The 25371-nt window shown below is 40.2% G+C and overlaps 1 protein-coding gene across 12 annotated transcripts in view; it reads left to right on the top strand.

Moving 5' to 3' along the window:
* The window catches only part of CELF2 (CUGBP Elav-like family member 2), a 370728-nt gene that overhangs the window by 304030 nt on the left and 41327 nt on the right, over positions 1–25371 (top strand). For all 12 annotated transcript variants that reach the window (XM_075081629.1, XM_075081628.1, XM_075081636.1 and 9 more), the window contains 4 exons: positions 664–798; positions 11288–11367; positions 16242–16400; positions 17804–17867. In XM_075081629.1, coding sequence (XP_074937730.1) covers positions 664–798; positions 11288–11367; positions 16242–16400; positions 17804–17867 — 438 coding nt within the window. The remainder of the gene's footprint in view (positions 1–663; positions 799–11287; positions 11368–16241; positions 16401–17803; positions 17868–25371) is intronic.

Raw genomic sequence — 25371 nt, 5'->3', positions numbered from 1 at the left:
ATTATGCAGCCCCCTTGTTAAAGTGATGCCCGAGAATACGCCTTGTGTTCTCTTGGATGGGAGAGGGCTGTGTCAGTCTGAAAAAGCAGGAACATTTAATGCATTCTTTTTCCAGAGCAGTTGTTACACATCTGCCTTTCGAGTTCCACGCAGGAAGTTGGTTGATCTTGAGAGCTCAGATAGGAGCCTGTCTCTCAAAACATTTCTGAGGAATATTTTTCGTTAGCTCATATCATTACGTGCACAATCCCTTCTTCACCATCCCTGCCATGATTTCTTTCATACATGAGGGAGGTGAGGGAATTTATCTGAATTAAAAATCTATGGAAAGATATCTTTATAAGTCTCTCTAAGAGAGGATGCGTTTCTCTTAGAAGCCATGACGGGGAAGCATATGCAGAATGACTAAGGCAGCCAATTAATATGTTATATAAACATCAAGCACCACTAGAAAAGGGAGAGAGAGAAAGAAAAATGAGAGATTTGGGGTGGGGGAGGAAGGGGGGAAGGGAGGTTGTAAGTATAAAGTGTTTGCCTTAGGACTTGTCTTCAGTTACAGAGCCCGACTCACATGACTGGAGCTTGGTTTGATGTGGTAATGAAGCATTGATCACAGGAAAAAGATGAAATGGCCTTTGCTCATTCATTATTTTTATCTTCTAGCTGTGGAAGACAGAAAATTGTTCATAGGAATGGTTTCGAAGAAGTGTAATGAGAATGATATCAGGGTGATGTTTTCTCCGTTCGGCCAGATAGAAGAATGCAGAATCCTTCGGGGACCGGATGGGCTGAGCAGAGGTGAGTGTGCAGTCTGCAAAGTCTCTTTCCTTAAGTGCTAATTGGGAGCTATATGTCACAGCCAGGGTAGGCATAGCCGCTGTCTGCAGCTAGAGGTTATGCTGTAATATGTCCCACGTGATGAAGGTATCCGCATGAACTTTTCACAGTGACTGAAATTATCACCTTTTATTTCCAGTGTCAGAAAGGTCTCGGTGCCAACGCATTAACTTGTGTTATTGCCCTGTTTGTCAGCTGGAAAGGTTCCTTTGCACCCTGAGAAAACACCCTCAGTTTTCTGCTCTCACAAAATCAAAGATCCTTCCCTGACCCCATTTCTGCTTTGTAGCATAAGGCCAAAAAAAGAAAAGGACTGTAAATGACTGCTTGAAGGCATACAGGGTCATGGGAACTGGCCCATGTTGTAGCGCTATCTCCTCCATCCCTGTGTTTTCTATAACTATATGCAAAACATAGGTCTGCTGTAACTCAGAAACAAAGAGGTTGGATTGAACTTGAGAGCTTTGACTGGACAAAACTTTCTAAAAAGAGCTTTTAAAGCTTGTGCCTCTATCACAACCCGAAAACCAGGGCAGAGGTGTTAAGCAGCACCACCGAGAGCGGTCAAGTGGCTGACCTGAACCTTGGAAATGAAGTACAGCGCAGACTTCAATAGCCGGTGATCATTTTTGAGTGCAAATGTGCCTTTTGGGGAAAGGCCCTCTGAAAACATATTGAAAAGAAAAATAAATGTATACTGATGACCCACACTGCATATTAACTCCATGTATATGGACCTGAAATTATTCTTGAAGCATAAACCTTCTCAAAAGTCAGTGCCAGGTGGTGCTGAGTACAAAACAGTGATAGTCCTGTCTGTCAGTGGGGAAGGATACACTAACCGTGGCCATTTAACGGCACAGGAAGTAAAGTAATTTCAAGTGTGGAGCTGTGTAAACATAATTTCTGTTTCTATAGAACAAAAAATACATAGAAAGCACAGTTTATGCATTTTATTACATTTTTAAAAGGCACAGAAAAAATAATAGTACCCATTTTGCATATAGATATAGGTATAGACATTTTCCTTTACTTTTGGATCTGCTTGTTTCCAGTAGCCTATAGGATCCACAGTATTTTGTGCAACAATTTCTGCATGGGGCTTTTTTTGTTTTTGGTGCAGCCCAGCTTCTTTAAAATGCCTATAAATTCAGCAGGGGAAGTTGCAGGTATTCCTATACTTCATGGCGCTGCTTGAAAGCATTTACTGTAGTACTTCTGAATAATAAGGACTTGTCGAAAAGACATGACAATAAATAGGGAGCCCCAAGAAAATTACGTGCTTACATTTACGCATGCTTGGTGTGTGATCCCAAAACTTTTGGGGCTGGGATGCAGAAATCCATTCAGACAAGGAGAGCCCCAGGATCATGGCTTTTGCCTTGGAGAAGTCTAGAGGAAAGGCCTGAGGTTGGTTCCTGCAGCTCAGTAATGAATATTAACTGACAGAGTTAAGGCTGTCATTATCTTTCTAGACCCAACATTGAGGAAAAACAAATATTTCATTTTTTAAGTAGCACAGGGAAGGGGTGGTGGAAGACAAAAGTGTGAAAGGAGGTAAATAACTGCTGATATAATAAGATCTGGGCATCAGATGTTTTGAGCCCCCCAAAAATTTAATTGACTCCTCAGCATCACCCTACAAAGAAATGGATCTTTCCTGGGATTCATAGAAATCCTACTCTGTACTTGCTTTTATTCAACAGACATTGGGCATAGTACGAGCATAGAAAAGCTAATGATGAAATCCAGCAGTAAGGTGGTGGGGTAGTTGTGTTATGCTGTAAGTAGCAATCTCACGATAATCAGAAACTGAGATTTTTAAGCCATGTCACCAACGTATGAGGCAGGGCAGTGTCATCTGCTGCCAGCACAGCCATAGAGTTAATGTGCTGCTCTCTCCTGCTGGAGGCTGAAGATCTCAGTCCAGGTAGGTCACACACCAGTAGTCATAGCAGAGCTGTATCTTCTCTGCCACTTGGGTTCATTTTGGTCACAATCACGACTGATATTCTATCATGACCTCATGCATCATGCCTTGTTAAACTTGAATTGCTTTCTACACACCCATGTTCACACTTAAAAATGAGTTCAGCAGTGCCAGCCAGGTTTTCAGGCAGATGTTTATCAGCTTCACAAAACCACCGCTCCTTGAGAGAAGGCGAAGTGTTGGGAAAATGGTTGGTTTTGCAGTTCAAATGAAAAGTGCTAAGGGAGATTTGCAGTGGAGAGAGCTTGGCTGAAAAAGCACGGGCTGAAAAGCTGCTTCACTAAAGCAAGCGGGAGAATTTATACAGTTAAATCTTTGTAACCAGTTCCAATACTTAACGAGTTTTAATTCACGTTACCGTTTCCAAGATGTTAATTCCCTTTGCCACAAACAGTATTTGTTTTCCCAGCACCCATCCGGATGTGCTTCCCTCCCAGACGCAGAAGGGTGAATGAAAAATAGTCACTGTCTTAGGAAAACACTGTCCTCACCATGGCAGAGCCTTCGGAAACTTGCAGTGCTCACAGCAGTGAGATGCAATATGGTCCAATAAACTCAGTTTGGCACCTCTTTTCAGTTGCCTAACAAGTGCACATCACAGTATCTTAGACAAAAAGAGCTTGAAAAGTATATTCATTGGTACTTATGCCAACTTCCGAGCTTTGTTAAAGGGTTCAGGCAAATAATCTTTATTACCAGCAGATAGTTGCAAGGAAGAGCTCCAGCTCCAGGTTACACTGCTCAGTAGAACAGTTTTGGTTTGTGCTGCTTATTTTTTCTTAGTAAAGAGTAAAAAGCTTGCAGTTGACTTTTAGGCCAAGTCTACGCTACAACAGCGACCTTACCGCTAGTACGGTAACAGTCTGCTGTCAACCCATAAGCAGGATGTAGGGTTCTAGTGTGCCACGTGGCTCCAGCAGCAAGGGGAAATCCCGTCCTGTGGCATCAGGGGAAAATGTAACACTTTGTGATGAGTGTGATATAAGTGCTAAGATAAAAGGAGAGAGGGAGAGAGATTGAACTGGTGGTTTCCACTGTAGTTTCTAGCCAAAAGTTGACAGAACTTTAATAAAGTCGCACCCATAGCTGTCACTACTGATAATGGACCATCAGCGTTTCTGCTCCAAATTCCCATTGTCAGCTGTTTGAAACTCATCTGTGAAACGAGACTAAAATAATGATGCAAAGCTCCAGTGGTGGAGCAGTATATTTTAAAGACACTAATATTTTTTTTTCCTTGAGATATTTTTTCCCCTCTGTTGTTCGCTCCTGCATCTAAGAAATAATTGTTGTTTATATCTGTAACTTGTTATATTCCGGCCAGCTATAAGAAGTAGGCAGTAACCAAAAGGCATTGCCTTCCGAAGGCTCCGAGATAGTCCCTGTGAAATTAGTTGGCTAGCAGAGAGTAATTCCTAGCTGTGAAAAGTATTAAAAAATAAAAATACCCTGTTGGCTGTAGAGATAAAGAAACCAGGGACTCAACAGACATGGAGGCTGGCCTTCGCTTTAGCAGGGTTCATGGGACTATCTAAAGAAGCTTGCCACTGTCTGTACTATATTCATTATTCAAAGAGAAGGATTCAGCCTGCAGGGTTGTTTAATCCAGCACATTTTCTGAAGAGCTAAGTATGCTTTACAAAAATTCATGATTGTGATATCATGTGCTAAGCTTCATTATCATGAAAAAGCAGAAGTGAACTGCCTCAGATGATTAAGATTTTAAATCACTTATTGTAAACGGCTTAAGGAAACTTTCAGACCTCCTGACTCCTAGCACTGTGTAATGTCTACATGACCACAGATGCCAACACAGCCAGCCATGCAGTGATAGCTGCAGTATGCAAAAATAGCCAGAAATACCCAAGTTTGATTTGTAACTGCCACTGACGTGCTCTATTGACCATATGTGAGTTGCTCTCATCATCTCTCCATTATCCCATTCCTTAAAATAAGGATAGCGATGCTCCTCTACCTTTGTAGAATGCTTTTTTTAGATCAGTGGATCAATGTCTCTGTATCACTTCAGGAATTATTACCGTCCGTAATGATGATTAAAAAAATCCTCTTATCCTTATCACAGGAGCACCACACAGCAAATTATTCTGCTGTATTGCTAAATGCAGATCTATATAGCAGATATCAGAAAGAGGTCAACTGGGTTAATAGCATGCACTAAAAAAACCTGCTAATAACATGTACAGACAGTTGGATATACCATGAAAATTGTGGAAGAGCTCCAAATGCATATTCCTACATCTTCTAGGCTCCTAATTGTATGATCTTTTAACAAAACATCACCAGGCACATGGGACAGATGAACATTCCTGCAGACATTGATTACAAGGGTTTTTTTCTTTCTTCGCTTTAAGAGCAGGTTAGAAATGGCACAGAGAGTTATACCATGGTCAGGCAATTTAATTTCACGAAAATCCATTCATAACTTTCAGGTTCAGGGGTTTTTCTGATGATTTAGTAAAAGAAAATCAGTATTTGCATCATAATTAATTGCAGGGAAGGTTAGATGAGGAAGTTTTATGCCTATTTGTTTTTCCTTATGGATATTTACTGCTCCTTCATGAGCTAAAGTAACATGAAGTTCTAGTTTGGGAACAGCCTGGATTAGGGGCCACCTTCTGACTTGTGTATCAGTGATGGGAAACAAGCATGGTGGAAGTGCTGTATATTTATTTGCTCTTCAGGAGCACCTCCATGCCTTATTTCTTTTCCTGTAATACAGTAACATTTTAATTTTTTTCCAGTTATTATGGCACATTTAATTTTCTTTTTTCCCCTGGTGAAACTCTTCCAAAGCTGAGAAGGAATGAACACATCCAAGTGACCAGTGCCTCTGCTGGCCTTTAGCCAGTAACTCTACAGCTCAGATCTCCATTACTGCATCTTCACAGGAATCCCTCCCCAGAAGGGAGTCTAAAATGAAATAATTTACAACAGTTTTTATTCCAACAAGAGGGTCATCAAGGCGCTGTTAGGGGATGTGATCTTTGGTACCCATTTGATTCTGGTTTTGTGTAAATTCCAGTTACTGAAGTCTGTACTTTGCAGGGCAGTTCATTGACTGGCCAATTAGAAACGCTTCAAGGGAACCATGAGCTTCAAGAAATTTAAAATCTAGAATCTGTTATCTGGTCAATAGTCAAGAGAAGTCAGTAAGGCCAAGAGGTGAGGCATGTTTACTGGATGTGCCTGTTGCTACGTTTATGTGCCTGATATGCATAAACTAAAGAGCTTCACTGCGACTTTTTCAAATCGCTTTACTTTGGGCTGAGTTGTTGCACTTGGTCTCAGACCTGTCATTGTGTCTTAGCTATACCTAATGACCAAAATGTCTGTGCAATAAACAATTCAATGTCTTAATTTGTAGCTGAAATGTATTTTAACCACTAAGATTTTTGTGTGATGTCTTCATCAGAAGGCAGCTTCCCAGGCTGGTCCTTCCTTCAGACTGTGATATGTTGGCACAGTGTAGAAAAGGGAAAGCCTACTTTGCAATCTCAGCTAGAAATATTTTAACACAACTAGAGCTTATTTTTATCGTTCTTCAATTTCCATAGCTTTTTATTCGATCCTTATCTTTTCTTTAAATAGAGGCTTTTATCTCAGAGGATCCCAAGTGCTTTTTGCAGGAGTATTTTGGCAGCTTTTCACTATTGTTTCTTCGCAGAAAGTGAAGAAAAACCTTGTTTACGGTGGCCTAGGAAGCTGTAGTGCGACCATTACACCACCAGCTGCGCAGCCACCATACGTAGTGCTGCAATTGCTTGGATGACTTTGAAAATCTCTTGAGCCTTCGTCTGTGTCAGAGAGGTTGCTGTATTTTTTTTTTTAAATTTATTACATCTGCCCTGCTTTCATCTCCAGAACTTTAAAACTATGGGGTTTAAACTTAACTTTTTAACTCTAGGCCTGACTCAAAAATGTCTAGGGATTGTGCATCTCTCTCTGGCTTCACTGAGGGTCTGGGGGGTTTAGAACCTCTGGTAGACCACAGTATTTTTATGTGGGAGGTTTCTTGTGTAGGTATGAAATCAGACCCCTTACCTTTAGGCCTCCATACTTACAAATGTCCAACTTCACTTGCAGCACGCAAGTATTGACATTATGTTAGACTGTGGGTGAACTGCTGACTGAACATTTCAAAACAGTCCATGAAAGCCTGAGATGAGAAGACTGAAGTGAAGTGGGAGCTGAAACAGGGCAGTGCTGAGCTTTTTTAATATTTCAAATAATTCAATCGCTCGAGCAGCGAGCCCTAGGTTTGGGATGGCTCGGGTCGAGGAGGAAGCTTTTCTAATTTTGCAGCCTCTTCAAAACTCTTTTTCAGTTTGGGGTGGGAGGGGGGTAAGGACCAACCCTGTGAGTTTAGATGTTCTCTCAGCTGAGATGGCAAATGCGATAATGTGCTCCAAAATCTCCTCCATGACAGGGCTGAGTGCCTCCCTCTGATTCTGCCTGCAAGAGGAAATTACTTCAAGCAGCCTTTCCCCAGTCAATCATTTACCTGGTGTAGGGGGTGAGAAAGCAGCCTTGGAGAAGCAACTAAAACTCTTATACCTTCTTTCTCCCTCCCCTTTTGTTTCTGTTAGTGACCCCAGCAGACATTTTGAAACCAGAGGTGATAAATAATTGTAGGTTGGCCATAATTACAAAAGGAATTTTGGTGGGTTTTTTTTGTAGTTAGGTAGCTGGTGGTACAAAACGAACTAATTTCAAGGCATTAGCTATAGAAATATCCCCCTCTCCATGTTTTTTCTCCCAGAGAGCTCCATAGCTCCAGTAAGAAGGGAGTAATTGAAGTATTGGGACTCAGTATGGTAGAATAGTAATAGTTTGCTTGTAACTATCGGCCCAGAAGGCCTCAGCCCACAGCACTACAATCAATGGTGTTTCACAGGATGAGGTAAGAGGCCAAGGAAATCTTTCTTGTTTCCTTGCACCACGAGGCATGAAATCTGATTAGTCTTGTCCTCTCATAATTGTGATTTACAGTCCTAAAGCTGGCAGTATGTTCCCAAAAGAACACCTGTATCCGTGAGATATAGTGAGTGAGAGTATGCTGAAAAGGGCTTTCCCAACCCATCAGAAACCACTGAGGCACGAGTGAAATCCAGGGTCCTTAGACACCAACTTCTGATTAAATTCTAGGTGCCCAGCAAAACCATCCTCCTAAAGTACATGTGTACCCCATGTAGGAAAATAAAGGTACTGCCCTTGACTGTCGCAGAGAATATAAGCATCTCAGAACAACAGCTTTTCTGAACACCTAAATTATATATGCAAGTTCAGTGATTGAGTGAAGTGGGGCTGAATCCTATGACGTAGGCTTAGCTCCCCTCCAGTGTGGCCGCCCGGCATGAAGGAGAGGATCCCATGGTTCACAGACAATAAAATATGTAGGATCTCATATTTCACACATAATAATATGTTTGTGCACACATAATAAATATTCAAATTTTGTGTGTGAGTGTCCAGGTTTGGTAGCTGAAAAAATAACCCTTGGATGTGAACACACATAGCAATGTCTGGGAAGATGGTTAAATTAGCTAGCATTTAATTGGGGTTCTTGATGGTGACAACTGAAGGTCTAGGTTATCAAATAATTTAGAAATAATGTTGTCTGCTGAATTTTTACCTTGGTTATTGAAGCAAATTGGGTATTTACTGTGCAAATGGCCACTGTCCATCGGTGGGAAGCGGCCTGCCTACTGGAGATAACAAGGGGACCTAACCTTGTAGCCTCTGGCTGGCAAACCATAATTAAAATGCAGTCCCATCTTCTCTGTGGAATGCTGTTTCCAAATGCTCATATTCAAGCCACATAACCTCATTCATCAGGCATTCCCCTTGCCCGGAGAACAAGTTTCTTTTGAATTGGTAGCTTGCTATATGGCACTTTACAGAGATTTGCTGCGAAGGTCTTTTCACTCCACAACAAAGGCAACAGGATCCACGCAAATGGATTTGGGTTGAGAAATGAGGAGGGCAGTTTTGCAGCAGTGTTGGGCTCTGAAAGTCCCCAACAGCTGAGCTTTGTCATTAAAAAGAGAAAAAGCTTAAGGGAGAGGAGAGTCTGCTTTATCTTGAGAGGAGCACAGCTTTATTTCTCTGCTGATTCACATTTCTTTTGAGACCTGCTAATTGCAACATCTCTCAGTAAGTTACTTACAGAAGTACTGCTGGGTAGAAATTGTGATAAATGCATAAACTGTGTCTTATTGATTTTTGTTGACATTTTACATGCTTCTTATGCATTCTAAACCTCCATTCGGTAATTGTCACTACGGTACACGATCCTGGATAATGAGAGCGAAAAAAGTGAATGAAGCAGTTTCTTGACCATTATAAACAATATTATTCAAGGCTCTGTATGGGGTTTCTTGCCTGCCCTCCAGTATATCTCTATTTGTGCTCATCCCCCATTGAATTTTCAAGACGAGAAATGAAAACCCTTGGTGTTATTTCCTCTGTTAATGATAATAACAGAAATGTTTGTAAGAGATTACTTTGAGACGGATGGTAAATTTGGGCCTCTCTAATTTTAGTGCACAGCAGCAATATGGAATCTAGCAGAGGTACTGTAGTTTATTTACCCTTCTACTGCACATTTTGTCTAGATTGCTGTACAGAAAGCTGTTTTGTTACATCATTTTCTTTGACGGAAATCTGTTGCTGAATAAGAATAGTATAGCAACACGTAGTGTGGCTAAACAGCAGTGAGACATCATCACCTGTTATATTACCTGAGAAATATGTAAAGAGTCATGACACTGCCGTGAAGTTTGCGTAAGAGAGTTCTGACTTCTGACATTATGATGCTCGCTTATTGGTCAGAGGTACATAAGCCAGCTTAGGTTCTCTTGTATCAAGGGCCTTTACGTTAAAGAGAAGAAAAAAATACCGCATGATGCAAAAATGCATTGACTTTATTTTCATGACTAGATGTAGTGCTTTTGGGTAATGATCAGGCATTGCTTTCTCTTACTGTTGTTTGATTAAAATGTGAATACAGTCTTGACTTGATAATCTTACCAGGTACACACGGAGCAAAAAAGAAAAGGTATTTTATGCCTCAAACTGATTTACATAAACCAAACAATCTGTTGCTTGTTGGATTGCAAAATGGTTTATTTTGCCCATTGGCCACAGGGGCAACAATATTGTATTTTTGATGCCAGAATGTAGCTTTCATGCATTAGCTCTAAAATGACAATATGCTTTAGCCTCTCAGTGCTTAGATTTGCTTCATTTGGAAACCTTTTAAGTAGTAATAATAATAATGTTTTGAGGAAATTGAGTGGAACACTAAATTATTCTCTGAAACCTAAGTTCAAACTGTGCAAGGCTAAGGGAGCTGAAAATCAATGCACTTTTAAAGTCATTAGAGATCACAAGTGAAATAAGTCTGTGTTGCTTTAGCTAAGCTTTTAGTGTGCCATGGTGTTATTACAAAACCAGCCTGAATCTGCATTAATTTCACAGTCTTTTTCTTTAAGATGCCCAAGGGTGCATGAAGAATAAAATGTAAATCTCAGAAGGCAATGTTTTTATTAGTCAAAAGGGCAGCGAGTCATTCACTAAAGAAGTTGACCTGTACCATGCCCAGTGTAGGTATGACTGACAATAGTAAAAGGGTGGAAAAATAGCCCAGGCATTAGCCTACTAGCTTTTCATTACAATTTAAAAGGCTGAGGAGGGAGAAAAGTGATTTTTTTTCGTTATTCAGGCACATAGCTTCAGAATTGTTCAAGTTGGTGGTAGCTTTCATAGATCAACAAATTATACTTGTACCTTGGACTCGGAGAAACAAAAATCTTAAAGATTTTTATTTTTAATCTGTTATTTTCTTAAATGTTGAGATTTCACCTACATTATTGAATTTTGTCTGAGTCTTTTCACACTTAGTCACAGGCTATACGGTGGAGTTTTTTCTCATCCTTATTTGTATGGCTGTTCTTGGTGCATCACGGAAATATGTGATGTTATGGACTCCTTTATTAAATTCCCAGTTCAGCTGCCAGTGATGCCAGTCACTTATTCACTATCCACAATTTACCTGCACAAAAGCCATAGCAAGCAATTGCTAATGCATGGCCTGAATAGACTAAACTATGCAATCCAAACTCTACATGAAAACCTTACTTATTTCAAACCCTGTGGCTAAAAAAAGAAACAAACAAACAAACAAACAAACCCAACAAAAACCAAATGACCCTTTCTCCTCACCCATCCCCACCTAATTTTTTTGCCTTTCATCTATGGTCAGATTAGCAAGTCAGCACTGTCGATAAATAAACTAGAGAAGTTGTTTATTTTTATGTACTACTGAGAACAGTGTCGTCTTGTGGCCGTTCTCGTAGACTGTGTTGGTTTAACAAGCGTCCAACCCTTTTGTCTTGTTGTTTTTTGTCTTTCCTGCTCCCTGTCCCCTTGTTCCCACAGGCTGTGCGTTTGTCACATTTTCTACAAGGGCAATGGCACAGAATGCAATCAAAGCCATGCACCAGTCTCAGACCATGGAGGTACAGTACTGTATCATTTGCCCTTTCTTTGTTTTCTTTGTGCAAATGATTGCGAATGGTAAAGCCATGCTCTCCTGGACAAGATCAGACACATGACAATCACAGATTTAAACTTTTTACAGACTCACTCTACCTCTCATTGTGAAGCTTGTTTTTCTTAATGACCTGAAAGTGCACAATAAGGTTGCTGTGTGGTATCCAAACACAGCTCTTGATCATGTTTTCAGTGGCATTCAGGAGTAAATAAAAATGCTGTGAATACCGCTCCTCAGCCATACTCAGAATATATCCGATGAGTAAATTACCTTTGATTTTAACACACACACCCCCGAAGAAAAGTCTTCGTTTCTTTTAAATAGATTTTTAAGTGTTGTGGTTTGCAGTGCTCTGAGAAAAAGCTCAAGACATTTAACCTGGCCACGCTGAGTTACTAGTGCGTGTGTTTTTCTGCAAATAGAATCTCTTTTTAAGTTCATACAATGTCTCCTTCTTCATGTAGCCAATAAAAATGCTAATGATGACAGAGCATATCGAAGTGTGGCACTTCCTGCAGAGCACCATCGTGGCTGGCCCCTCGCAAGCAACGCTCTTTATTTCCTCCCAAACTGCCTCTATGGCCTCATATTTTATCATGATGAGCAACACAAAACTTTAAACCTGTTCACTTAATGTGACTATAGCTGCAGGCTAACGACCCGTTCACTGGAGTGGTTATCGAATGCCACGGCTTGTCTGGCAATCTCAAAACTTTTTTCAGTCTGTGATTTTTGTCATGGTCTTTCAGAATTTTGCACAAAAAACCGCACAAGTATGAAGTCTTTACTTACTCTGGATCTTCTAGCTTATCATTGGAGAGTGCATGTTATACTGTATTATGTACACTGTATCTTCGTGTAGTGATGATTTTTCTCAGAGGTGGCATTGATGTTATGTGCACTTGTTTCTTTTTTTTTATCTATTTTTCCACCAGGACCTTTCAATTTTTTTTTTTCTCAGTGATTTTTCTTTGCAATGCTCTAGTCTCCCAAAGCATGCTGGGTGCTACAATCATTATTGCGTCATGTCGTTGAGCTGCTTTGTGTAACGAGCCAAGTGGGGAGATCAGGGGTGGGAGGGTGGAGAGAGGAGAAGGAGAAGATAAAAATCAAGCCAGTGCATGAAAATGTCACTGTTTCCTGTATACTACAAGTAACGGTATCGGCATTGCAAAGCTAATTGTCTTTCCAAACATCACGTTTGAATTTGGTTGAGCTTCTTTTATAATCGATGTGTTTTCTTTTCAGTGCAATGCATTTTTAGACCCTGAGTATACAGTTTTAGATGAGAATCTGCCAATGAGATGAGAATAATTGAAATGATCTTTACTAGAAAGCTGCTGTTATACAAGCTATGCAGTCTAAGAGTATATTGTGAAAAAACCTGCCACTTTGAGTCTCTGAAATAACACTCGTAATTTGTCTGCCATGCACTGCTCCATTAATTCAGTTCTATATGTTTTTCTGGGTTTGATTCCAAGTAAAAAGGAAATGTTTATTGGTAATACTGTGTTTTACCTATATTTTTCCATGTGTTTTAATGTATTTTTCTGTCTAGCAAAATGAATTTTACACAACTCTGCTTCAGAAGATGGTAAAATTAAAGAGATAATACCTCCCAGACCAATTCTTCCATTCTTCTGTTATAATGCAGTGCTCCAAAAGAGGCTGCATTTTGATGTGATACTCCTGTTGACATTAGTTCTGTAGAATAGTTACTGTTGGATCAAAATACTTCTCAACACCTTTAGAGACGTCATCAGTGAGATCCCCAAAGTGGCAAGACAATTCCAAATATTTTGCCCTTTGAACATTGGGTCTTTGTGCCAGTTGAGCTTAGGGTGAGAGTCCCTTCTTGGAGAGAAGCAGTACCCCCTCCAGCTCCATGAGCGAGAGACTCAGCGGAGGAGTCTGTACCTACTACCTTGACAACAGAAAGAAAAATATGAAGGCAGCAACAGCTGTTGAGAGGAAAATGGCACTAAATGGGTAGAAAAACTAAGCCATAGAATGAGGAAGTGAGCTGCATGCTTTGTGTGTAGAAGAGCATAAAACAGAAATCATTCTTTAAGCAAAAAAAATTTGCTCATTTTTGCCCATAATCTTCTAGTAAAAGGTTAACTTGGGTTAGCTGGTGTTAAATCTCAACTCTCAGCTTCAAAGAGTGGTCCTTGGACGCTTTTGTTTCATGGTTTTTGCAAACAAAAGTGGGCTAGGAGGACAATATGTAGTACACAATTACAGTTCAACCCACTTACTGCAGAGTATTTTTTCTGATTTCATTATTTTCAGTTCTTCGGCATGCATCATTGACTGAGAGAAATTTTCAGAGCGGGCTAAGAAAGAACAATGGGGATTTTAATGTCCAGATGAACACGTCTCATAGAATAATGAATTTCCTTACTACTGTTTCCACCTGACTTTCTGACCTAGTTAAATCAACTGATTTTAAAAACATAATTGCCGCTCTAAAGTTTTTGTTCTTCTATCTTATCTCTATGTCCTTTTTTTTTTGTTTGCTTAAGGCATTCAAATGCAGCACCAGTAGAAGACACTAATTTGTTATCATGGAGTAAATTTGATGCAACAATAACAACCCTTTTCTCATATAGAGCCACTTGCTACATATAATTTCAGTCTTCAGAATGTTTGCTCTCTTGAAAATGATGAAGTGATGAAATATAGAGCAGACAGTGAAAAAATGAATTATAGATTCATAAATTGCAGAGATATTGTTTTTATACAATTTACTGCCATTTAAGCATTCATAAATATGATGTCAGCTGTAGTGTTGAGTGCTGAGCTGCTGAACTGAGAACTGAAATAGCCATATAATATTTTTCCTCTGAAATTCATTCCTATTTCTTTGTAAATAGACTTGATTCTCCTGTACAACTAGGTAGAAGGCAGTAAGTTCCGGTTGTTCTTAGCCCATTGCTACCAAACCTCATATTAAATAGAAACAGACTGCTTTTTTTATTAGTGAAACCAGAGAAGAGTCTCTCACACCCTCCATCCCCTGGCTCCTGTTTCCTTCTTTTTTTTTTAAGGGTTTTGTTTTTAACATTAATATATAAATCACTAGAGAGAGGTAATTGCATAACAAGCTGACTCCTTCATAATCTTTATTTGATTGCTGGAGTGGTATATGTCTCCTTTCTTTCTCACTGAAACATTGTAAGACGTTTTTACAATGAAACACACAGGAAAGGAGTTGGAGATGGAATAATAAATCACAAGTGATGATTTTCTAAGATAACTCTGAAGGAACACTATTGGTGGGAGATCTTCATACCAGAGACATTATTATTGTGGTTTATTTCATCATTTCATCTGTTCATTGTGAATATTCTTATCATTTCTCCTGGTGTAAGGTTCTTCAGTGAAAAGGTACACGGCTGCTTTTTGTAAATGATAGAGGACAGGAACTTTTCTGAAGATGTTCAGAGTGTTGTGCGAGCAGCCATGGGAAGAGTTCGGTATATTACAACCCCGCTCCCCATCCCACGCTATACACTTTGGCCAAGGTGCTGCTGTGTTTTTTGGACTTGAGTCACCTTTCACTCCTACCATTGTATTCAGATTGAAGTTAGACAAGAAATTAGAATAACAGAGCATGGCGGGTAGAGGGAAGTTATTCATTGGATCCTGTGAAGTTGGAAAACAGTATGCAATGGATTGACAGTTTCTGTGACTCACAAAATGCTTGAATTAATTTTAAGAACTGAATCATTGCAGTACATAGTTTGCTTCCTTGAATTGAAAAAAATGAAGACTTGAAAGGTTAAAATATGAAAGCATATTCGTATATGTTAGCAGGGGAAAAAAAGTAGAGCGAGAGCAACAGAGACATCTTTCATATTCACGTCTTGTTCTCTCAGTGACTTTGCCCAGGAATACTCAATCTGAAGTCCAAGGGAAATATCTGCCTGGCCTCAAAAATCCATCCGGCCCATGACCTCCTACTCCTTCCCAAGGGTCCCTCAGACACATATGAGGAGTAGGCTGCAGACCAGATCCCTAGTTCCTTCTTACAGCCCCCCTGTTTCCTAAGGTGTCTTACAACCCTCCCATATCACGTAATAAGAGGCTCATAGAAGCAACAGAAGAAATAGTGGCAATCAGGAATGGGCTGCTGTCACCAGAACTAGTTACTTTTGGTCTGCATCCTGCCCTGTGTTCACATCTCAAGGGTGCTTGATACCAAGCGTGCCTGGGAGCGGACCGCAGGTGGGTGAATTGTCCTAGCAGCATCGCCCCTTGTGCTCACGTGGGACTGGGGGTCCTTGATACGAAAAGGACCGGTGACCCACTGATGATGGGTGCTGCCGTAAATCAGTTGCTCGCAGCCTATTTATGTAGGGTACACGAGCCAGCTGCACCGAGTGTGACCACACAGCCAGACCGTGGTGGCAGGGTGGTGTTGGCTGTGCGGTCCCTGGCAGCAGGGGGGTTGGACACCTCCCCATTTGGCGATGCCTTGAGAACAGACTGCAGACAAAGCATCACGTCCATCTCATCAGCTGTGAAGCTTAATTAAAGAGGACTGGTACACTTCGGTGTCCCTGGAAGCAGTTTTGATAGCTGGGAGGAAGAGACAGCCTGAGGAAAAGTACTTTATAAAAAGAACTGGGGAATCGATAATTTCTTCATAGTCTCTTTTCATAAGAAGCTGAAAATTTTAGTCCTTGTGGTCCTACGTATGCCAGTCACAAAGAGAGGGTGAGCGATCAGGTCATGATATTGCCGGTGGCCCTATGGGACACGGCTGAGCTCACGATGCGAGGGTGACTCGGTGGGATTTAACCCTTCTGTCTTTCCCGATCTTTCTAACCACAGGGCTGCTCTTCGCCAATCGTGGTGAAGTTTGCCGATACCCAAAAGGACAAGGAGCAGCGGCGTTTGCAGCAGCAGTTGGCACAGCAGATGCAACAGCTCAATACTGCCACTTGGGGAAACCTCACAGGTCTTGGAGGACTCACACCACAATACCTAGCTGTAAGTTCATTTCAGAGGCAGTGGCCATATTATAATGCATATATTTGAGAACCACAGTAAATCAGCTATAGTAAACTCCCTGCAAGAAATTGCTAAGTCCTCCAGGATACATAGCATGTCTTCCTGTACATAAAACATCTGTTTGGCCTAAAAATAAATAACGAGGAATAGAATTTGAATAAACTTTTCAAGATGTGTCAGTGCTGTCCAAGGCAAGCATTTAAAGTTTACTCGTGCTGCAAAATAAAATTTGATTCCATTAGTTTTATTGTTCTTTTGAATGTTAGAGTCTTTTTTTTATAGCTGGAATAAAATTTATGTTCTTCCTTAGGGGAGGACAGATAAGCAGCTGAACACTGTAAGGGCCGTATCTATATGGTGCAGCCTCTAGACTAGAACGCTGCGGTTCAATCCTCTAATTTTCCACATTTTCATTTGGAAATGGCTTTCACTTTAATGCGTGGTCCTGTCAATGCTAAACACGCGTGGTTCATACCACCTTGTACAGAAAGTGAGGATGGCAGGGGAAAGCAATTTGTTTCTCATAAATTTAAAATGGTATTTCTGTAACATGAGAAAGAGACGTCAGCTGCTGCCCCTGTCGGAGAAACCTGAAATCCACAGCCGCGTGTCTTAGTTCCTGATGGCCAAGAGAGAATCCCCTGGAGCGCAGCCAAGAGGGGTTCTCTGCCTTTTGCGGCTCTGGAGTTGAGAGGTCTGAGCGAGCAGCTTTTGGATCACTCGGGTAGTTCCTGGTGGTTCTGACCTGGACAAAGAGAGGCGTCCATATACGTGTACTGTGTATGCATAAATACATCATTTGTATACGTACAATGCGTTGGTATAGTGGTATAATTATAAACAGCAATTTACCTGGCAATTAAAAATATATATCAGTACTGAGGTAGGCTAATTAATACTGAGGTAGGCTAAATTGTGATACATACAAATACCAGTCTAATGAGTGTCTGTGAGCTTGATTCATAAAGATAATAAAGCAAAAACTGAATTCAAGGGGGTGGGGGAGAATGGACCATGATTGACAGAGATGAGTTATGGTAACTACCAGACTACAGAGGGTTGTAATTAGTCACGCTATGTTGGTTTAAATAGATTTAACACCTGGTTGTTAAAAAGAATAAATTGATTAATTGTTTTAAAGCAGCAATGTTATTGAGTTTCCCTTGTGTCTCTGTGTTTCTTAATAGAGATTAGACATTAATGTGGATTTACAACATTGACTCTAGGGATGTTCATTCCAACAACAGACAGAAGCAAGAGACTATATAAATGTAAAGGAAAGCATAAATACTCCAAATGTGAAATGATAGCTCATTTTAGTTTTATCTTCATTTGTTACATTAACGTCAGATAGATTGCTGTGTTGTATTGTTAATTTGCAGCTTCTGCAGCAAGCAACTTCCTCCAGTAACTTGGGTGCCTTCAGCGGCATTCAGCAAATGGCCGGTAAGTTAAAAATCATTTCATTTTGCTCCAGCTATGTTTTGTATTCTTAAGCTATTGAATTCTGTACCTCTAATAATCGCACTGTCGGGGGTGGAGGGGCGTGTTGTGTATTAAACGTGGCAGATGTATTGGCAGGGGACAGCTCGCGGTTCAACGTCAATAGAAACACTTTCTCCCCTCTTTCAGAAACTGAAATTAAACCCAGTGCTCCCAGGTTGTGCAAACAGTTTGTCTTGCATTAGTCACCTGCCATTTGTCCAAAGTAACCAATTGTAAATTGCAGGAGAGCTCTTAGTCCCCGCAGCCGTATCCTACCCTATGAAAAGTGTCAGTAAAGCAACAGCAGGATTACATTCTAATTTCCAGTGAGATTTCTGTGTCCTGAAAAATCAAATTAATGGCAGCCCTCAAACATTTTAATAATAGGTGGCGAGTAAAAATGTTCTGACCTTTTTAATGAAACCCAAGATTACAGGCCTGCCTTCAGTATGAATTTTCAGGCTCCTTTTATAATCATGGAAAATTAACTGGGTGCCTTTTTGACTTGGAACCCTAGTTGACAAAATTGCACAACAGAAGCTTTTATATAAAAGTATAATCTTTAGTCTGGGGAAAAAAAGAAAGAAAGAAAAGGCAAAAAAAAAATCAAAGTGTGAGCGGATTTGAAAGCCAGCTAGTTGGAGGGTTTCTTAGTAATGAGCTGTGTGCCAGTAGTAACTGATGTGTAGTGATTAGCAAAAGGTCACTCCCACTGTGTGACCTACCATGCTGATACCCTAACTTAACATGATGCTAGAGAAGGCAGCGTGTGCAGTAAATCAGAGCACAGATGCACATTATGCCTGCCGCGAGAAACTGTTAAAAAGCTTTTTTTCTTGTTAGAGGAAGAAAAAAAAAAGGAAGCACAAAACCCCTAAATTGCTACATTAGTTTATTTTAATCATGAACCCACTGAATCAATGAAATACAACATTACGCTTGCTTCATCACCACAAAACAAGAGCTAAAATATTCAGAAGTCTTTATGAACACCATTTTCTCACTCTTCTTTTAATCCTGGTCTTCTGCTTTGAATGAATCCTGAAATACTGTAACAGGTATAGATATACCGCACTGTATAGCTATACCCCACAGGTATTCTTTGCTCAATCGTTGTATTATGCCATTATTGCAGTGACATCAGAGACTAATGTGAACCTGCTGTCTGACAATATAAATTGGCCTACAGATGACAATATCTCTGAATTATTCTCTCTTCCTCAGACCTGCTGGCAGTGCTTGCTGGTTCTATTATGTTACACTTGCAATCTAGCATTTTTTCATCAAAAAAATGTATCTTAATATGATAAACAGAACAGAGCAGTTCAGTAACAGTTTTATACTTGGCACTTTGGAAGCAGCTCTGAGCTCAGAGATTGTGTTTAATGTTTTCATATTTGGTTAGGTCTACAAAATGAAAGAATTGAGACACCGAGGAAAAATAATGTGATATATATTGCATTATGTGCACCTTAGAAGTTTTCTGTTGCCTGTTTCTCACTGTTAGTGTAGATTCAGTTTTGTCTCCAAGAACTGTGTTGAAACTAAGAATTTTAGTCAAGTAATTTCAGGATGGGCTCTCAATCCGGGGTGTGACTTATTCTCTGAAAACCGTATGGTCTTGAGGCTAGGAGAAATTCATCTTCAGAAATAGTAGTGGAATGTCATTGTTACTTGAGGGATATGCCTTCTTGACTAAAGATTAGATTGCTAATGCTCTCATCTATGGGATAATTTAATGACTGACTGCCTCTACTAGAAAATATGTTTTTTTTAACCTTACATTCATGTTATCAAAACAGCTTGAGGTTTACTCTTTTCTTTCCCCAAAACATGTAAGTCTTAAACCTTGATGTTCAAGGTCAAATTAGTGATACTAAATTTCTCTCCAAGCTGCAGCTCTACATGAAAGTGCCAAAGACTAAGCGCTATTTCATCATTAGGACTGAGAGTTCATGACCTCTCTTCAGAAACCATGTGATGCTCTGTTATACTGTGCATCTAGTATTAAAGATTCGTTTATCATGTTTTGTGAAAGGAATAGAAAATAATCCTGTGTCTGCAGCAAGATCCTGCATTACCTACTGAAGCCATCCTCGAATGTTTGTAGAGGCCCAGAGTTTTTTAACTTAAGCTATATATGTTCATTTTACAAAAACGAATCTAATATGTATTTCCATATTGCATATAGCTTGCCTATTAATAAAATATTTCAAGCTGAGGAATAAAATCTAGACGAAATTGAGTAATGTGCTAAAGAAGACCCGTCATTGCTCTTTGCAAGTTCTTTGAACTTTGAGTTTGCGAGGTCCAAGTTTTATCTTTGAAGTCAAAGGGTGTGCTTACCACTGAATTCAGACACTAAAAGTTCGATCAAAAGCCGTGAGCCATTGAAATTTCACTCTTACATACATGTCAGGGCTCTATCCTCTCTTTTGTGCTTAATTCTCAATGAAGTCACAGTTTGCTGAATTAGGACCTCTAATACAGCCACCTTCTTGACCAAAATTAGCGATGTTTGGATCTGCAAGTATTTATTTGTACTGCTAAAGCTCGTGTTGTCTCCTTACTGAGCAGAAAGGACACAGCACACTCCCTGATGCACATGTGAAGAAATATTTGCTATGCAGTCCTCAGCGATATTATTTCTTATATCAAAGCAATTTTCTTTCCTAGCAGAGCAAAGACACTGATCTTCAGTGTGAAGTTTTAAATTTCTTCTCCTAATATCATGCCTCAGTCTGGTTAAAGTAGTTTTTATGTGGCGAAAGCAGGGTTTCTTTGGTTTTGTTGAAAGGAGTGGGGTTTTCAGGCAATTTTGGTTGAAGAGAATTGGAGTTTGTTTGAGAGCTGGGGATCCAGTCCAAAGAAAAATACAGATTCTTGTCAAGACCTTGCTAACATATAGACATTAAACACACAGAGCACCAGCTCCAAAATAAATGCTGTTCTCGCTGTAGCAGCCCACTGGCCCTACTGTATGTTTGGTATTGCCTTTGCCCTGCCTTCAGAAACCACACATGACATCCAAGCAAGTCATGAAACTGGCTTATCCAAAATTTGTGAAATATTAACACATGAGAGACAAAAAGTAGCAGTTTGCCATTAAGCTTTCCAAGCTTTAAGGTTCCACACCTTTTTCCCAAGTTTAGGTTTTCTCATTTTTATTGAAAAAAGAGATCTTCATTTAATTGTTTTATTACTGGAGCCAAACCAAAGAAAACAGTGTAATATGTCGAGAAGGTAATAAAATTGGGAGAGTTGGCAACGCTGCCTTTGGTGTTATAGTAATCCCCTGGTCTTGATTACATCCGCTAACCCTACCTGGCCAAACTCCGCTTCACTGTCCTTTGTGAAACGCACAAGTACATGCATGAAGTGCATATTTTATAGTGGGCACTTCCTCACTTTTCCTTCCCTCCTCTGATATCTGTTAATGCTAATTTAAAGACAATATTTTCCCTCAGATGCTTCCCAAGCCTCAGTGTCTAGCCTGTGCTTTGTCTTTGGGGAAGGCTAATAATGTAAATGAATTACGTTATGTGATTTGATTGTCGTACTTTAAAAAGACAATGCAAGCTACATTAAGCACTAGCAACCTTTCAAGCAAAAAAAGATTCCTCCTTCAAATATACACAAATTGCATGGAAGGCTTAGCTCAAAGGAGACTGATGTCACTTGAATGTTTGCATTGAATTTGGCTGGTGCTGGATCAGACCCTAAAAAGCTGCAGTTATTTAAGCCAGCCTGCCTGTCTAAGAATCATAGAATCATTTAGGTTGGAAAAGACCTTTAAGATCATCACATCCAACCACAAACCCAACACGGCCAAGTCCACCACTAAATCATGTCCCTGAGGCACCACATCTACACATCTTTTAAATACCTCCAGGGATGGTGATTCAACCACTTCCCTGGGCAGCCTGTTCCAGTGCCTGACAACCCCTTCGATAAAGAATTTTTTCCTAACACCCAATCTAAACCTCCCCTGACACAGCCTGAGGCCATTTCCTCTTGTTCTATTGCTTGTTACTTGGAAAAAGAGACCAACACCCACCTCACTGCAACCTCCTTTCAGGTAGTATTAGAGAGCGATAAGGTCTCCCCTCAGCCTCCTCTCCTCCAGGCTAAACCCCCCCAGCTCCCTCAGCCGCTCCTGATAAGAAGAACTTGGAAAGTACTATATAGACAGTGTAAACAGGGAAGTTTTATATTACATAGGGTAATTGTAGAAAATTGAAATGTTCAAAAATATATGTTCTATGAAGATTTTCTATTGTCCATTAATGTAAAATATTTTGGCAGGAATAAATACTGATTCATACCGAATTCTATATGTGTGACTGTTCAGGATACATAAACGTGTACATTACTCATAAAAGACACAAGGGCACTCGCTTAATTTCATTGAACAGACAGTGTATTTTGCTTTCTGAAGTCATGCAGGAGAAGAAACCATGCTTTTGGCTTTTCTTGCTTTGGCTTTCAGATCCCTAAAACCTCTACAGCTGGGACTTTTTATATTTTTCCAGTGTATACTTTTTTTCCAGACCTTTCCAAACTCTCTCACAGTTCGGTTCCATTTTGGGTTGAACCTCTGGCCCTTTCTGAGCCCTGTTCAATCCATTTCACCCTTGTTCTGTTACCCAAGCCAGATTTCCTCCTGTTGCAGAGTCTGTAGGAGCAGATGGGTGAGAGAAACTCTGCGAGGTTCTGCTTTCTGAATATTTTCCTCTAATTGTTGGATTGGCTCAGTGGATCTGGAGGGACCAGTTGGAAGCCAGGACCATCTGCACAAAAGCTCCATACTTTTGCATTGGCCCAAGGATCCTTTATATCCTCTGACTCTTTGGTGGCTCCATTCCAGCAAAGCCATACTGAAGGAGGGCTTCTCCTGCTATGACCTCTTTAGGGATATCATATTAAAAGTAAAGGTCACTGAGAAACTGTTTCCAGCTCAAGGGAGATAACTGTTTCTTAAAGATAACGACCAGTTTTGAAAATGTTGACCTCAGGGACTAAAAACATTGAGCTTTTGTAACAGTAATTCCATCGGAAGTCCTATTTAATCTAACCCATAGAATTAGCTTTTTTTTTTCCTTTAGCTAATAAATTAAACAACTGCATTTAGCATTTTTTGGAGAGGCAGAGTTTGAAGCAACTGGAGCTGTTCTCAATCCACGCATTGCTCCTGCTCACAGGAGAAGGAGAGTCACCTTGAGAGGAAAACCAATGCTCGGCCGTTTACAGGATGTGCTTATTCAGTTGGTAAAAGCGCATGATGTGGAAGTTTGGCCAAGTCCGAGCACAAGATCTGTAACTCTGGCTGGGCTTTCCGTAACCAGTGAAAGGAGGGAGAGAGGTTTTTTATTGCCTCGGCCCCTCTGTGGGTGGAATTCATCCCAGTGAACCCCAGCAGTTTGGAAATTAGGCGTCAGGTCTTCATTAGATGTCAACGAGGAGGGAGTCGCTCACAGGCTGCAGTTCATCCTACCAAGGCCTGGGGTTAATCTATCTATTTTAGGATCGGATGAATCATCTGCTCCCTCTCTCTCCTTAGACTATAGCAAGAGCCCGGGCGAATAACTTTTATTCAGATGAAGTTAGATCAGATTAATCTTTCCCACTAGGATTGGGGACGTTTCAATTGAGAAAAGCACATTTCTTGCCAGGAATGCGTTTAGAACATGCGTAACTTGAAAATATGCTGAAATGTGAGTCAACTAGTGACTCTAACTTCCAGTCGGATTTAAGCATATACTCCTATAAAACCAGGCAGAATCAAATGTGGACTTAAAAGTTGTTTGCTAAATCCGACACTAAATAGTCAGGAGACCTTAAGCACTGTTCAGATAAGCAGCTGTTCTAAAGGTAGACACAGAGTATATATGGTTTGATGGAGGTAGCACTCAGGTCTCCCATCTGTTTTAATTCCTAGAATATTACCATAATAGCATCGCACTCTTTCAGACACAGGCTGTGAAGCCTTTACCCCCATTTTTAACATCAACATCCGGAATGGCTGATGTCAGAGTTACCACATGGTTGCTTTTTGGCCTGGAGATGATAAATTTTACCTTAATCCACAATTTTTTAAGCTGCAGTCAGGATTAAATTCAGAAGGAATAAATCCTAATAATTGGGAAGCATGAAATTCCCAAAGAAAAGGAAGTCAGGTTATTGGGACCAGCTTGTGAGCTATCCAGATTTGACTCTGATAATCACCACTGACTTTGAAATTGTCCGTGCATATATTGTCACTAAAATATAGCCAGCGCCTTCCTTTATTAGGAATTTATTAAGCAAGCAAACCTCAACTATTTCCTAACATGATTTTATTATGGTTTGGAAACCCAAGAACTGATGAGACTTAAGAAGCCTTCAGGAATGGCTCATGTCTCTGTTGCCTCCTCTACAAATACCCGGTAATTCCAAATTTACAGTTATCACAGGAGAGAAGCTGCGGTGACTGAAATGAGGCAAATTGCTTCATTGTATGAAAGTTTGCGTCGGAGGCAGCACAAGAAGTTGTAAAATGTAAATCTCGTGCTCTCAAATTTCCCCGTGTTTTCACAGAACTGCATCTGTGACTGTGCAGCACTACAAAAATTTCCTGCGAATGTGCTAATAGGCCTTATGAGAATGTTCTATCACCATCCATCTGTCACTTTTTAACAGGCCTGATTGGCAAGCACTTGTAACAACTGACATCTGTTCTCGCTTATTGATATGTAGATTTATGGTAATTGCTGTGAACAATAAGACACAAAATTACCTAAGGTGAACATTAAATTAAATTTTCATGCCCCTATCCTTATAAATAATTTTTTTAAAAATCTTAAGTTTCAAGCAAGGCATACTGTGCATCTGTTTTGTACATAATTTAATTGTTTTTTTAATCTGCCAAATAACAAAATGGAAGTTGAATTTCCTTGCAATCTTGAATATTTGCCAAGCTGATAGCACATTGGTAAATACATGTTATTAAAAATGGAATCAAACTGTATTGTGATTCTGTTTTTCTTAACAATTTCCCTTTAATTCCCAACATCATCTCCATCACGAAGATCAAGAGTTATTCCTTACCCAGAAGTTTTTTTTCCCCTACAGGGGGATTTTCATTTTTCATGTGCAGCTCTGCCTGTGAGGCTGTTCTTCAGCGTTAGGCAATTTGCATTTCTTCAGAGAGGGGTGCATTTGCTGAGTGAGCAGCACTTTCAAATAAAAACAATCTGCTCATTTGCGGTCCGGCTCTGTTGCAGGATTTGGGACTGTTTTGAAAAAGCTGGAGGAGGCAAAATGTGTGAAGACCGTGTGTGAAAGGGGAGAGGATGGGAGAGCAGATTAGTCCCACAGAACTATACCTTGGCTGAAGTTCAGTCGAACCAAAATTCCCCATTTGAAAGCAAAGTACTGTTTGGGTCTGGAACTTGAGAGCGTTTGGTTTGCCGACTCCCAGTTCGTC

The sequence above is a fragment of the Phalacrocorax aristotelis genome, chromosome 1 (genome assembly GCF_949628215.1).
Source record: "Phalacrocorax aristotelis chromosome 1, bGulAri2.1, whole genome shotgun sequence".
Classification (NCBI taxonomy): domain Eukaryota; kingdom Metazoa; phylum Chordata; class Aves; order Suliformes; family Phalacrocoracidae; genus Phalacrocorax; species Phalacrocorax aristotelis.
This window is presented reverse-complemented; position numbering and strand designations above follow the sequence as displayed.